This window comes from Sapajus apella, unplaced genomic scaffold (assembly GCF_009761245.1).
Source record: "Sapajus apella isolate SASKATOON/1434 unplaced genomic scaffold, GSC_monkey_1.0 scaffold8, whole genome shotgun sequence".
Lineage (NCBI taxonomy): Eukaryota > Metazoa > Chordata > Mammalia > Primates > Cebidae > Sapajus > Sapajus apella.
This window is the reverse complement of record NW_022436948.1, coordinates 14840630-14855318: the sequence shown is the minus strand read 5'-3', so window position 1 is coordinate 14855318 and position 14689 is coordinate 14840630. Positions and strand designations below refer to the sequence as shown.

At 39.7% G+C, this 14689-nt stretch overlaps 1 protein-coding gene across 1 annotated transcript; it reads right to left on the bottom strand.

The window, feature by feature from the left end:
• Positions 1–12726: 12726 nt before the first annotated feature.
• LOC116550897 (keratin-associated protein 11-1) lies at positions 12727–13736 on the bottom strand. Its single transcript, XM_032277054.1, has one exon. The coding sequence runs from the start codon at positions 13572–13574 to the stop codon at positions 13113–13115; it is 462 nt and encodes a 153-aa protein (XP_032132945.1). The 5' UTR covers positions 13575–13736; the 3' UTR covers positions 12727–13112.
• Positions 13737–14689: the final 953 nt, after the last annotated feature.

Genomic DNA, 14689 nt, shown 5'->3' with positions numbered 1-14689 from the left:
CACAATTTCCAAAGCTGATCCAAAGCAGCAGACCTCAGAAGTTAAGGGAGGAGGGTCCCACTGATGACTCAGAATGGAAGATAATTGTGCCAGATATATATTTTTCTATAATAAAACTGCAAGACCAAGGTTTTGGGCAAGTTATCAGTCCCATAAGCGTACAAAAGCAAGTTCCCAAAGAAAAAGTTGTGATTCTGTCAGTCGGGAGAGAAAGGTAAGGTGCGAAAGGAGAACAAATTCCTGGAGTTTGATGTTACCTTCTGCCTAGAAACATCTATATCTTTTCCCTCATTAAAAAGTGTGTCCCTTGGCTGGGGGTGGTGGCTCACACTTGTAATCCCAGCACTTTGGGAGGCTGAGGCGGGCAGATCATCTGAGGTCAGGAGTTCAAGACCAGCCTAGCCAACGTGGTAAAACCCCATCTCTACTAAAAAATACAAACATTAGCTGGACATGGTGGCATGCATCTGTAGTCCCAGCTACTTGGGAGGCTGAGCCAGGAGAACAGCTTGAACCTGGGAGGAGGAGGTTGCAGTGAGCCAAGATTGCACCACTGTACTCCAGCCTGGATGACAGAGTGAGACTCTGTTAAAAAAAATAAATAAATAAAATAAAAAAAAAAAAAAAAAACAAGTGTGTTCCTACCTAAGGACCTTCCTTTGCAGTGTGTATACTAATTGATTGAAAAATCCCTTTCTCTAATCTTAAGTAGCAATATTCCCTCGTTCAGTAAGACATTTACTTAATTTTGCAGAGGAATTAAAGCAACAAACTACAGAATATATATACTGTTTTCGAAGAGTGGCTAGGACTATTAAACCCATGCACCTTTGATATTCCTCAAGGGACTGCTCTTTCTGCAACAACTTTATTACTTTGTCCTTTGCGAAGGCTACTGTCAAGCCATTGTCAACTTAGTATTTTACAGTATCAAAACACACCAATGATTTGTGAGGGAAATCGTGTAAATTTATTTCTAGATGCAGCAAGTGATCAATCGAAATACATAGAACTTGATCATGAGACAGTCTCCACATAAATCTCAGTGTGTTTAATCAAGCCTTCCCATTAACCCACAGAAAAGTTCATGTTGGAATAGTGCAGCATATACACCCAAAGACTCAGTTGTTCAACTGATCATACCCACCTGGAGTTCTATGTCTCAAATGCAGTAAGCTCTAAACAAAAATCATTACCTATCGCCCACTGCATGTATCCTTTTCACATGTTCCTCCTCTAGGTAAAGGACACACTATCCACCTAGTCTTTCAGAACAGAAATTTCAAAGCCATTTTTGAGTGCCAGTTTTTTTGGAGGTCACCCTTCACCTTCAACTTCACTGGGATCTCTGATCATCAAGAAAAGACAACTCTAAACACCCTCTCATGAAGATTTATTAGTTACATTAAAAAACTAAACTCATCACATGACATTCAAAATACCCAACATAGAGATTATTGATTTACACTTTGTCTTCCTCCGTTAATGCTCACCCACCATGCTGGGTGCAGTGGCTCATGCTTGTAATCCCAGCACTTTGGGAAGCTGAAGTCAGTGGATGGCTTGAGCCCAGGAGTTTAAGACCAGCCTGAGCAACATAGTGAAACTTCATCTCTAGAACAGTTAGCTGGGCATCGTGGTGTGCACCCATAATCTCAGCTACTTGGGAGGCTGAGGTGGGAGGATTGCTTGAGCCTGGGAGAGTTTCTGGCTGTGGTGAGCTGTGATAATGTCACTGCACTCCTGCAGCCTAAGTGACAGAGGGAGACCCTGTAAATATATATATATATATATATACATTTTACCCACAATCATGTTATTGTGAAGCCACACTTACTCCAAATACAATCAACATTTTTGGAGCCACATCAAAGTTCACTGTTTTCTGAACGCAGTATAAGCTTTCATGCCCCCACAGTGTGTGGCTTGCTGTTTAATCTATGGGAAGCTACCCTCCTTTTTTCCCCCTCATTCTGCCCCATCCAACATCGCTACTCCTCCCTTTACCTTGTGGGCATCGTGACATCATCTATCCTTGAAGACCCAGTACAAATCATTTCCTTTAGGAAATCTTCCCATAAGTCTCCACCCCAGAGAAAAATCGATCCTCCTAACGTGATAGATTCACAGCACTTTACACACACTTCCCTATTGTGGTACCTATTTCATGTCAACTCATTGCTTACCTATCTGCTTCCTTACTATATTAGAAACTCCAAAGAGGTATTGTCCAGATACTAACAGATATTCAATAAATATGCACCAGATGAATGAACAATTAGCTGAACGATTGGTTGAAACTGTAAAGTCATTCTAGTACTCTGTGATTTTAAATGTGAAAATGACATCTCAGAGTTACTGAAAACTCTCTTTTCAATATGTCTCCTGGGGTCATCTTACACATTTCTTCTCTTGGAGATATGCAAATTTAGGGGATGAAATGAGAATATAAAGCCATCAAATAAGAAATGAAAAAAGGAAAGGAGTAGGAGGAGAATCTAATCATAAACCATCAATTTTCCCTATGACCCTGAAGAGACCAGTCAGCAGCTTTGAAAAATCACTCACTTGATAGATTCTGCTCAGAAATAAGTTATCTGGGGAAAAAAGAATCAGAGAACTATTATAAAGTGCGAAAGGTTTTTGGTGTTTTGCAACTGGTTTATTTGGCATTAGAATGTCACACCTCACTTTGAAACGACAAAGCTACCCATCAGAACATTACACAACTCAGTCAGCTGTATTTACTCATAGATGTATTTTGCATTTTCAGTTACAGTTGCACCGGAGATACAGGCAACCTCAAAGAATTGCATTGAGAGCCACTCACATAAAACATAGCCTAGACATGTTAATGTAGCAACACACATGGAACACTGGAGAGCTTGGTAGCCTTAACTTTGAATCAGAGCAGAATTTGATCAGCCAGCCTGTCTGATCCTTTATATCACAGAATGTAGATGATAAAATAATGTAATGAGCCTTCAAGATTATGCTGCACTGGCTCTTGCTCAAGTCACATGGATATTTCCATCTTTCTTCTTAAGATTCATGTGTCTTGGTCTTCTCACCCATATCTCACATTAGAAAAGGACTGGAATCCATCTCATGGAATCCTGGCACTCCTCTTCCCCAGTCTTTTCCAAAATTCCTTTCACAGAATGATAGTCTCACTAGAAGCTCCAGATAAATGGGTTCCATAGTTCTAATGTACATATATACACATACACACACACTGAATATTATGTCCCACCAGAAGAGATTCATAGTGCCTAGTAACAATATTAAATATCTGAGAGGACCAAGGAAACAAATCATGTTAAATTAACTAGATCTGAATTTCCCAAACATCTGCCCTACTGAACACTTTTTTCCCTGCTACTGTTTATATCACATCAAACAAGATGTTTGCAGAAGTTGACGAATAAAATGCAGGGCCCTTGTTACATTTGCGGTTCAAATATCGAAAACGTTTTAGTATGAGTATATCCCAAATACTTGTCCCAAATAGGATATGCCTATATTAAAATATATATGCATATATACATATACATATATACATATATATATATACACATATATACATATATATATATTCAACAAGACCAAAGCCAGCAACGATAATTTGACATGGCAGAGGGATGAGATCTTGTGAAGATGTCCTGAGGTGATAAAGAAAACAACGGGATTGTGAGATAGGAGATGGCAGACTCATCATCTAGAACCACCTACCAGTTTGCAGGTGCTCGTTGCTATGCCAGCTCAGCCTTGTGGTACCATCATAAGCCCCCAAGGACAGTGAGGTCACATCAAACAGGACGGGGCAGACATCAGGAGGAGTGGGCCAGGTCTTTGTGCTTAGAGAGCCAGCTGAGTCCTCTAGAGTAAAAACAGCTCACTTAAGTGTAACATAGAATTACTTTCCTGCATAGTCTTATGTGCAGGATATCTGATATGTGTTATGAGCAGGATACCTTCTATCTGCTGTTTATGTCTTAGCAACAGATATAAGACTCTAAGTTACATCTGAATTTCAGAAAAGTAAAAAATAATTATTTTGCTAAATGAAACAGGTTTAGAGGCCCTTGTAAAAGAACATAGAATCTAAGAGGAAACCGAGAATCTATGTAAGCAGATGGCCCACCCCTGGTTTCACCCACCCCTGGGCCACCTACTTACATAATAATTCATTAGAAAATGTGAATATTTTTACTATAAATATGAAGGCAGCACTATTCAGCCACAAAATCTGAATAGTGTTGCCTTTATATTTATAGTAAAAATCCCCCAATCAGAAGTCATTTAGTGATTCTATCACTGTCATTTTTTTTTTTTTCTTTTTTTGAGACAGAGTCGCTCTGTCACCCAGGCTGGAGTACAGTGGCCCGATCTTGGCTCACTGCAACCTCCACCCCCTGGTTTCAAGCAATTTTCCTGCCTTAGCCTCCCGAGTAGCTAGGATTACAGGCACCTGCCACCACACCTGGCTATTTTTGTATTTTTAGGAGAGATGGGGTTTCACCATATTGGCCAGGCTGGTCTCAAACTCGAGACCTTGCAATCCACCCACCTTGGCCTCCCAAAGTGTTGGGATTACAGGCATGAGCCACCAATTGGACAACAAAGTCACTCCCTCTCAATTTCCTCAGCCATTAAATTAGGGGGTTGTATTAAGTTAGTTCTAAGGTCTCTTCCAGCACTAAGATCTTACAAAAAATATTGTTATACAATGAAAATAAGGGACAGACCTAGATAATGTAAGATGATATTATGTGGTTTATATATAATAAAGATAAATAGAAAAATTATGTGCCTTAGTTTCACTTATGGACCTATTTTCTGGTCAATTTCTATTTTATTTCAAGTGTAAAATATCTAAATTATTTCCAATTATTGTAGACATTACCAGAATTGGCTCCTTTTAAATGAGCACTAATTGCTAAAGTCTCAATTTTCCCTGGGATTTAAAAAATAATGCCTCCTATAAAGATGGATCCTTAACTGCTGTGCACAATCCCTGAATTTATTAGACTAGTGCCCAGATGAATCCCTTCCTATGAATTCTTGTTTCCTAAAGGAGGGCTCCTTTGGTGGGCAGATGAAAATAGAAATCTAGTTCAGATTCAGCCAGCACTTTAAGAGTGCCTACTGCTAGTCAGACTTTAATATCACATTCTTTCTTTCTCACGGTCTCATTTTAAGGAATGGCTTAAAATTAGCTTAAAATGGCTTTAAAAAAGACACAAATTAGCTCTTCACCAAACCCATTTTCTCCTTTTCCTTTGCCCTTATCAAGACCATATAAACCAGACTCCTTTTACGAGTGGCTACATCAATGGAAACGTGCCAATGAAATGTGAGCAGAAGCCATAGGGGCCACTTCCAAGGCAGCTCACAAAGATTTCCCGGGTACTCCCCTTGCTCTTTGACCTTCTGCAGCTACACTGGAAGCCATGAGTTGAAGCTACAAGAGGCACAAGATAGAAAGTGTCTATATCCTCAAATCATATTGAAGAAGAGCTACCCACTAACCAGAACATCTATTCAAGACTTGAAATGAGCAGGAAATAAACTCCCATTGGGCGAAGCCACTAAGACTACACAGTTGATTTGTTGTTGTTGTTAACAACATTGTATATTTATTTTATATGTGTACATTTACAAAACTGCAACAATGTGGCATGTTGTTTTATTAATTGCATTTTTTAATTTAAAAACAACACTACTGAGTATTGTTTTGATGGTTAAATTTGTACAGATATTGACATGATTTATTTAACCACTCTACTACTGGGAAGGCATTTATGTGGTTTCTAATTTTTGATACAATAAGAAGCATATAATAACTATATCAATATAATTAATTATGCACATTTATGACTATTTCTCATGAATTAATTTTATGGGAATAGAAGTAATGGCGCAGTGCATAAACTCTCTCTCACTCTCTTTCTCTCTTCTGTCTTTCTCTCTCTCTCTCTCTTAGAATCCAAAATGCATTTTCCTTTCATCCCTGGACATTTACACAGTTTATCTTTTATAACAATGAGCCTCAATCTTAGCTAATACTTGCAGTTAGCATTACTGTCCTCATTTACACAGGAGGAGACAGTGACTGAGAGATCAAACAACTTAGCTTACTGTCAATGTGCTAGAACTGAATTCAATAGTGGACCTCTCCCTCCAAGTCCTGTGACTTTTCTAAAGCAATGTTTTCCTTCTTTTAAAGTTTCTGATTTCTACAAGAATATTACATATGCTTTTCAGACCATTTGCACGCTTTTCTTGAAAAAGAAACATTTCTTCAAGCTCATTCCAAAATCATATACAGAGATAAGGGAAGAGTCAATGAATTATCTTGGTAAGAGCTAACGAAAGATTAAATTCTCTTCTCGTTTTAATCAAGTCAATTTGAAAATGAATGCAGCCCTTAATCCCAGGATTTGTAATTGTAACTTCTGTCCATGGAGTAAGCTTTGGGGGTAAATTCACTTCACTTTCTAGTGAATTTTATTTCCATATTTTATTATTTACCATGGAAAAAGAAAGAGGAACAGACTATTGAATCTGTTACTGAAACCACCCAGTTTGTAGCACTTTGGCACCCACAGCAAACTAATCCAGATAGTTCTGCTAGTGTTATGCAGAGAGGAAGAGTCAGAAAATAGAAACACTGGGATTGGTTAGGGGCTTATTTTGGGCCCCAGTATAAGGCAAGGCTGCCCACAATAAGTAGAAGTAGAGGAAATGCTAAGAAAATCACCAAAAGAATTAGTATGCTTACTAGAGAAGAAAATAGCTCTTGGTGTTTAATTAAATATGCGAAGTTAGGGGAAAAGAGGAGAAAAACCAATAATAGAATTTCAACTCTAGGTGACTTGGAAGATGCTAGCACCATTAACCAAGAGGCAAAAATTAGTATGATGAGAGGTTTTAGCAAAAGAATATTTTATTTTTGTGAAAGTCTTCTCTGCCATTGCAATTGATGTATTCCTAAGAATGTTTGCATTGACATTAAAAAAAAAACAAAATTTCAATAAAGAGACAGGTAGTTTAGGGGCTAGAGTTTCAGGCCCAAAAATATAAAGTCTTTTTCATGAAGAAATCTAGAAATCATCGTTCTCAGCAAACTGACACAAGAAGAGAAAACCAAACACCGCATGTTCTCACTCATAAGTGTGTGTTGAACAATGAGAACACATGGACACAGAGAAAGGAACTTCACACACCAGGGCCTGTCAGGGGGTGGGGGACTAGGGGAGGGATAGCAGGGAGTAGGGGGATAGGAGAGAGATAGCATTAGGAGGAATACCTAATGTAGATGATGGGGTGATGGATGCATCAAACCACCATGGCATGTGAATACCTATGTAACAAACCTTCACGTTCTGCACATGTACCCCAGAATTTAAAGTATAATAAAAATATATATGTATATAAAGAAATTTTAATAACTTGTTTTAGCAATAAGTAGATAGCTAAAAAATAGCTAAATAAATTCTACCCTAGACCACATCCAGTTCTGGATCAAGAGTAATCACCTGTCTGGAAGGGTCACTTGAACCTGAGAGGTTGAGACTACAGTGAGCTGTAATCACACCACTGCACTCCAGCCTGGGTGGCAGAATAAGATTCTGTCCCAAAAATAAAAATAAAAAGAGTAATCACCTGTCTTTCTTATGGGAACCAGCAACTATCATTAATGTAATTATTGCATACTCTTATTATCTTTATCATCTGTTTTTACAATAGGACACAAAACAACCTACGCAAAGCAATCATATTTGCTTATAATAGCTTTTTACCTGTGCTAATACGTACTGGTTCCCAATCATAATTGTTTTATATGAGGTGTACAACACAAATCATGTCTAATTAATAGAATAGATTATATTATAACAATTTGAGTTTTGAAAATTTCTTTGAATATTGGCCAGGCACGGTGGCTCATGTCCGTAATCCCAGCCCTTTGGGAGGCCAACATGAGTAAATCACCTGAAGTCAGTTCAAGACCAGCCTAGCAAACATGGTGAAACCCCATATTTACTAAAAATACTCATCCAAAAAAAATTAGCCAGGCCTGGTGGCAGGTGACTATAATCCCTGCTGCCCAGGAGGCTGAGGGAGGAGAATTGCTTGTACCCAGGAGGCAGAGGTTGCAGTGAGCCGAGATCGCCCCACTGCACTCCAGCCTAGGCAACAGAGTGAGACTCCATATCAAAAAAAAAAAAAAGAAAAGGTCTTTTAATATTACTCTAGGGATCTCTCTCAACATGGCCATCAGGCAGTTAAATACAGGAAAGCACAGTTTATAAAAGAGGTTGAAGTGAGAGATCCTAGTAAGTAAAGCTTTCAGATGTATGAAAGCAAAACAAAGTCTTTCAGATAGGAAGCCATTTACAAATTCCTAAGCACAGGTAGGAGTTTTCAGAAAATCTACAAAGACCAAGCCTAGGTCTTTACCAAGGCTAGAGTCAAAGATCAGAGCCCACCTTTATCTACCTACGCGGGTAGCTTTAAAGGGACTGTTCTGGGCCGTGTCCCAATGTGCTGAATATTCATTCCTGCTATTTGACCAAATCTCAATGCCTTCCTTTGAGTCTTATAATCCTTAGATCGCTCAGATTTAAAGCCACATATTCGAAAGGTAGGTTATACTTTCAGCTTTCATCATAATGTCATTATAAGCAGCAACATATAAGTAAAAGGATAGAATATCTGCCCATCTTTTATTGAGAAATTGCATGATGTAGCATCTTGGTAAGCCTTTACATGCATTGGAGGAGAAACGTAAGGCATTTGGAAGTAAAACGTGAAGCCCTAAGGGGAGCAAAACATATAGAAGAAGATGGTGAAGAACCAGTGTGTTTGTCCTTCGCAACACAACTATGGGCTTCAGGAGATCAGGAATAGTAATGGCTTTGTTTGCCACTGCGTAACCAGCACCGCACATAGAAGCTGAAACATTAGAGGTTTTCTTTCTTTCTCTTTCTTTCTTTCTTTCTTTCTTTCTTTCTTTCTTTCTTTCTTTCTCTCTCTCTCTCTTTCCTTCCTTCCTTCTTTCCTTCCTTCCTTCCTTCTTTCCTTCCTTCCTTCCTTCTTTCTTTCTCTCTTTCCTTCCTTCTTTCTTTCTTCCTGTCTTTCTTTCTTTCTTTCTTTCCTTTTTTTTTAGATGGAGTCTCACTCTGTCCCCAGGCTGGAGTGCAGTGGTGTGATCTCAGCTCTCTGCAACCTCCACCTCCTGGGTTCAAGTGATTCTCCTGCCTCAGCCTCCTGAGTAGCTGGAACTACAGGTACACACCACCACCACCAGCTAATTTTTTCGCGTTTTTAGTAAGGACGGAGTTTCACTGTGTTGGCCAGGATGCTGTCATTCTCCTGACCTCAGGATCTGCCTGCCTTGGCCTCCCAAAGTGCTGGAATTACGTGTACATTAGAGGTATTCTAATGTTTGTTGAAAGAAAGACAGAAGGAAGCGAGGGAGGGAAGGAGGCAAACAGGGAAAAGGGAGAAAGGAGAGGGTGAGAGAAGGTGGCAAGAAGGAAAGAAGCGAGAAAAAGAGGGAGAAATTTGATTTTGAGCTGGGACCCTGAGAAAATGTCCCAAAGACAATGGCCAAGAGACTTCAGTCTGGAATGGAGAAAAAGTTCTGGAAATAGTGACATGATATTGTGAATTTACTTAATGCCACTGAATTGTACACTTGAGAAGACTTAAAATGACAACTTTTATGCTATGTATACATATGTATATTTTACCATGATAAAAAAATTTAAATTAGATTTAAGTTGTTATCATCACTAGAGTATAAATGTTCTCTGTCCTCACACTTTCAATAAAGTGTTAGAAACACAAATGCCTTGTGTAAGTGGATCTTGTGAAAATCGTGGAAAGGAAGTGTAAATATCTGAATCACGGTAGTCTGAACAGAAGCTGACCACAAACTAGGAAGAAAATTCATGAAATGAACTAATTCTTCTAAATTAGAAGCTCAGAGCCCAAGAAGATAAGAAAAAATTTAGGCATCTTCCCCCAACCTCCCTATTCTCAGTTTCCTTGGAGATGTTGGGAATATCCACGACTTCCACCTAACAGCAAAAGGAGATAAGAGAGCTATTTGTGTTTCAATGTTAAATGACATGATGTCTCAGTTGATACTTGGGTTACATGCATATTATCTCAATTTACTCCTGAAAACAAAGGTGTGAGATGCTACCATGATCTCTTGTTCACACACAGATGAACTAACTGTGGCTTAGGAATGTCAGCAAACCTGCACCCAAGTGACAGAACCAGAAAAAGTTATGCTCCTTCCCTGCAGCTATGAGATGCTGGATACAAATTGCATTTCTAGGCTGTAAATGAAGAGAAAGAAATCATCACTGCCCTGTCTTTTAAAAGACAGTTCTCAAAAACAAACTTTGAAACTTTACAATTTATTATGTAATAAGGCAAAGAATGGAGAGAACTTCCAAAGTTCAAGTACAAATCGAATAGCTCTAATGGCAAAAAAGATGATTCCCCAAACAGAAATGAAGGCAAGAAAATAGCTTTGCAAGACAGCTACCACAGCCTTAAATGTTCACACTGTCACGATAAATAGCCCAAGCAAAAGCTTGTTCATATATATACAAAACCTGTGTTCTTATATATTAACATAGAAATCTTATCTGATAGAGCCAAGTAACCATCTAAATAAAAACATAAAGAAGGCATCTCTGTCCTTATATTTTTTATTGACATCTGGAAAGCTGAAAGTTAAAAAAAAAATTGTAATCTGTCATCTTCTTAAAAAGTGGGAATTTTCCAAATCATATGTAAAATGACTAAAATAAACAACAAATGAGAATCATGTAAATAACAGCTTTGAAAGGGCAATGTAGAGTTCCCCTAGTGATTTCTATTTGAAAATAAATCAGAGCATTCCCAAAAGCTGGAAGGCTTCTTCTAAAAAGAGAGGGCATGAAACTAATATAGACTAAAAAACCACATCTTGGTTTAATGAGATATACCATGAGCCATACATACTAACACTATCCAATTTAATCCTAAGAGAGTCGTCAATAGGAAAAATTTAAAATATTGCATCTATATGGAAATAATCTATACATTTTGCCTCTGAAAAACCATCAGAGAAATAAGAAATCTGTTTTGCACTGACAACACAGAGTGAGATCAAATTCTCCACAAGGCACCAGCATTTCTGTTATGGAAAAGGACACCCATTGTTGACGGCACATGTATCTCATATGTCTCCATTTTCTGTAAAAATCATCTGCTTTTATTTCTCCTTGAACAACTCTAAAAAGAAAATTGAGATGTTTTCTCTGGACAGAACAGATGAGAAAGGCAAAAGCAAACCAGCTGGTAGCCAGTCTTCACTTTCTTTAAAAAAAAAAAAAAAAAGGCAAAGGGACTTGGCATGTTGACCTCCACCTATCCAGATGGTTTGTTTTATTTAGTACACGAGTTCCAGAGGAGAGCAAGCAAGAAGTATGTCTAAGTGTTAATATAAACCAATAGGGTTTCAAGCTTCTTTGTAAGAAGATTTACTAAAACACAGAGCTTTAGTTTTCTCAGAGCTCTGACTTGAACAATCAATTGGAATCCCCAATTGGGAGATTCTACCAATCTGCTGCCACGAGTGAAGAGAGTATGAAACTAGAGCCAGAACCACTCTTTTGTTGTGATGAATTTCAGGGCCTGAAAAATGACTTCCATTTCTTCCTCCTTCTCCTTCTATCCCAGTTGATCATGATGAGATCTTCTGCAAATGTTTCCACTGTGATCCTCTAAGTAAGACTGAGAACCTCTCAATGATCCCGTTGCCCCCTTCCCTGCACACCTCTCTGTAGTATCTGGTTTTCCGGGTAACTTTTCTTTTTCCTACATAAAAGTTATTCCATGTGCCCCTAGAAATTGGGGGAAATGTGGAAGACAAGATTCTCCTAGAAATCTCATAGCCCTGGCCTGTAATCCCAGCATTTTGGGAGGTGTAGGCAGCAAATCACTTGAGGTTAGGAGTTCAAGACCAGCCTGGCCAACATGGTGAAACACTAGCTCTACTAAAAATACAAAAATTAGCCGAGCATAGTGGTGAACATCTATAATCCCAGCTACTCCAGAGACTAAGGCAGGAAAGTCATTTGAACCCAGGAGGCAGAGGTTGCAGTGAGCCAAGATCATGCCACTGCACTCCAGCCTGGACGACAGAGCAAGAATCTGTCAAAAAGAGAAGAAAGAAGAGAAGAGAAGAGGAATCTCATAGTCTTTACTTCACCACACAGCTGAAGACTCTCTCTGAACAAGGAAAATATAAGATATTCCTTTGCATGGTCACAGGGCATAGGACTAAGCCCATATTCAGGAAAAAAAAAAAAATTAGACCCTGATTAGCAAAGACTCTTGCAAACAAGGAACTCTGTTGAGGAAACCAAATATCACCTGTTCTCACTAATAAGTAGGAGCTAAACATTGAGTACACATGGACATAAAGATAAAAATGATAGGCACTGGCCACTGCAAGAGTGGAAACAGAGGAAGAGGGAAAATGACTGGAAAGCTACCGATCGGGAGCTATATTCATTACTTGACAAATGGGTTCAATCATACCCCAAACCTCAGCTTCACACAGTACACCCTTGTAGCAAACCTGCACGTGTACCCACCCCCCAAATCTAAATTAAAAGTTGAAAATTTTTAAAAAGAACTCTGCTGAGACATACATTTGCAATGCCAACTAATGCAGGTTTATTGAGAAATACATGGCGAGACAAGCTCCCTTTTTGAGAGACACAAAAGCAGAGGCCAGGAGATACAGCAGCACGGTGAAAACATGTTAAAAGCATTAGAGACTGGGGCGTGGGTGGTAAAGCTTCTGGACACATCCAGAGGCATACACAGCACCAGTGAGCAACCCTTAAAACAAGCTCAGGGCTGGCCAGAAAACTTTTAGAGTGCCAAAGACAGCGTGTGCATGGCTAGTAGCCAGCAGTCAGGCAGTCAGAAGAGGAGTCAGCGATGAAGAGCTATTAGGGACAGGCAACATGCTGGAAGATCCTGGAAACAGCTGGGGTCGTGGAGTCTTGATTCGCTCACTGGCTCCCACACACTTAGCAGGTTCTTCGGCAGCTGGACACGCAGGACTGCTGGTACGTCCTGGAGACCCCACAGGCTGGCTGGCAGACAGTAGAGACTCCACCTACTGGTTGGCAGACACTGGAGATGCCTCCCAGGGGCTGACATCCACTAGAGACAAAGGTGAGCGGCCGGCTGCAGGTGGTTGAACAGGGGTTGGAAACACAGGTAGTTTGCCGAGAGCAGGTCACCTGGCAAGGGTTGGAGACGCATGAAGTTCGCTGATAGCAGGTTGGCTGGCAAGCAGTGGGCCCGCAGCAGGTCTCCTGACAATGGTCCAGGAGCCAAGAGCCAGTCTGGAAGGAACTGGGCAAATAGATGCCGCCCAGGCAGTCAGCATCAGTGCTGGAAGTCGTGGCAACTGGGGCCATTGGAGCAGCACAGCGTCCTCCAATCGGCCTGGAAGAGCAATTTCTTGTGGAGCAGTTGAAGGACATGATGTCAGACAGAGGGCTGCAGGTAGCTTGCTGAAGTTACCTCCTGAGTTGTGAATGTCACTTCAGGCTCCCGAGCTTTTATATATCCTTGCTGGTAGGTGGGGCTCCCTCCCTGGTCTCCCTGGCTTCTTTGGCTCAGACTGGCTTGCCTTAGAACATCTTATGAATCTACACATTAATTGTCTCTTAAGAAGCCTTTACCCTCATAAAGAAATTTAGTAGTTTGGTAACTAAATCACAAGTCTTCTGTACTGTACTTAGTCTGATTAAGAAGGCTGGTTGGCAGCTTCAAAGTTATTGGTTATCCCAGCCCACACTTTGTCCCTCATTCATCTGGCTTATGATGAGTATTGATCTGACAGTAACCAAAGTTGCCACCATCCTACCATCACACACTCTCTCCCTCCATACCAGGACCAATTGCAAGCCCATGGCCTGTTCGGTTTGTCACTGGACTTAATATCCTTTAAACATAACTTAATCAGTCACTATACCATGCCTAACGGAGCTCCTCATTAGGAAGCTACCTCTTCAAATATGCTTCAAGATCACAAGGACAAATCTGCCAGGAAAAAGGACACAGAGACTTGTATCCAAAGTCTGAGCTGGCTCTCCAAATTAATCAGCTGACTCAAACAAGATGCCCGTGGGAAAGCTAGAGGGCAGTGGGACCCACCCTTTATGTTCAAGTGACAAAGCAAATTAGAAGCTAATTAAGTGCAACTGTATTTGTAGCCAAGACCTTTTCTAAATAAATTGGATGAGCTTTATTCCTAAAATGTTTAATTTAATAACAATGGATAATAGTGACTCCTGGGTCTCATTAATATGCCAGTGGGAAAGGCTTACTTAATTTTTTTAATTATCATAATGTTAATTTGAAAGGGTACAGTGTCTTTCTCCCAATTTGCTCAATGTGTTCCAAAAATATTTATTTTCACACAAATACTTATAGATAGAATGCATTTTAATCATAGACAAACTAAAGACTCTTCAAGGTCACTGTCTCCGTCAGGAATAAGGGGGAGGCAGAGTGGGGGGAAGGAGGCACTTAATCAATGTTTGGTAATGAAGAGATGTGTGAAGTGTGTGTCATAATATTTAATTATTCTTTT

Excerpts from the sequence above, each read along its gene's own strand:
- LOC116550897 (XM_032277054.1), bottom strand. The coding sequence starts at position 13,574 with ATGTCCTTCAACTGCTCCACAAGAAATTGCTCTTCCAGGCCGATTGGA.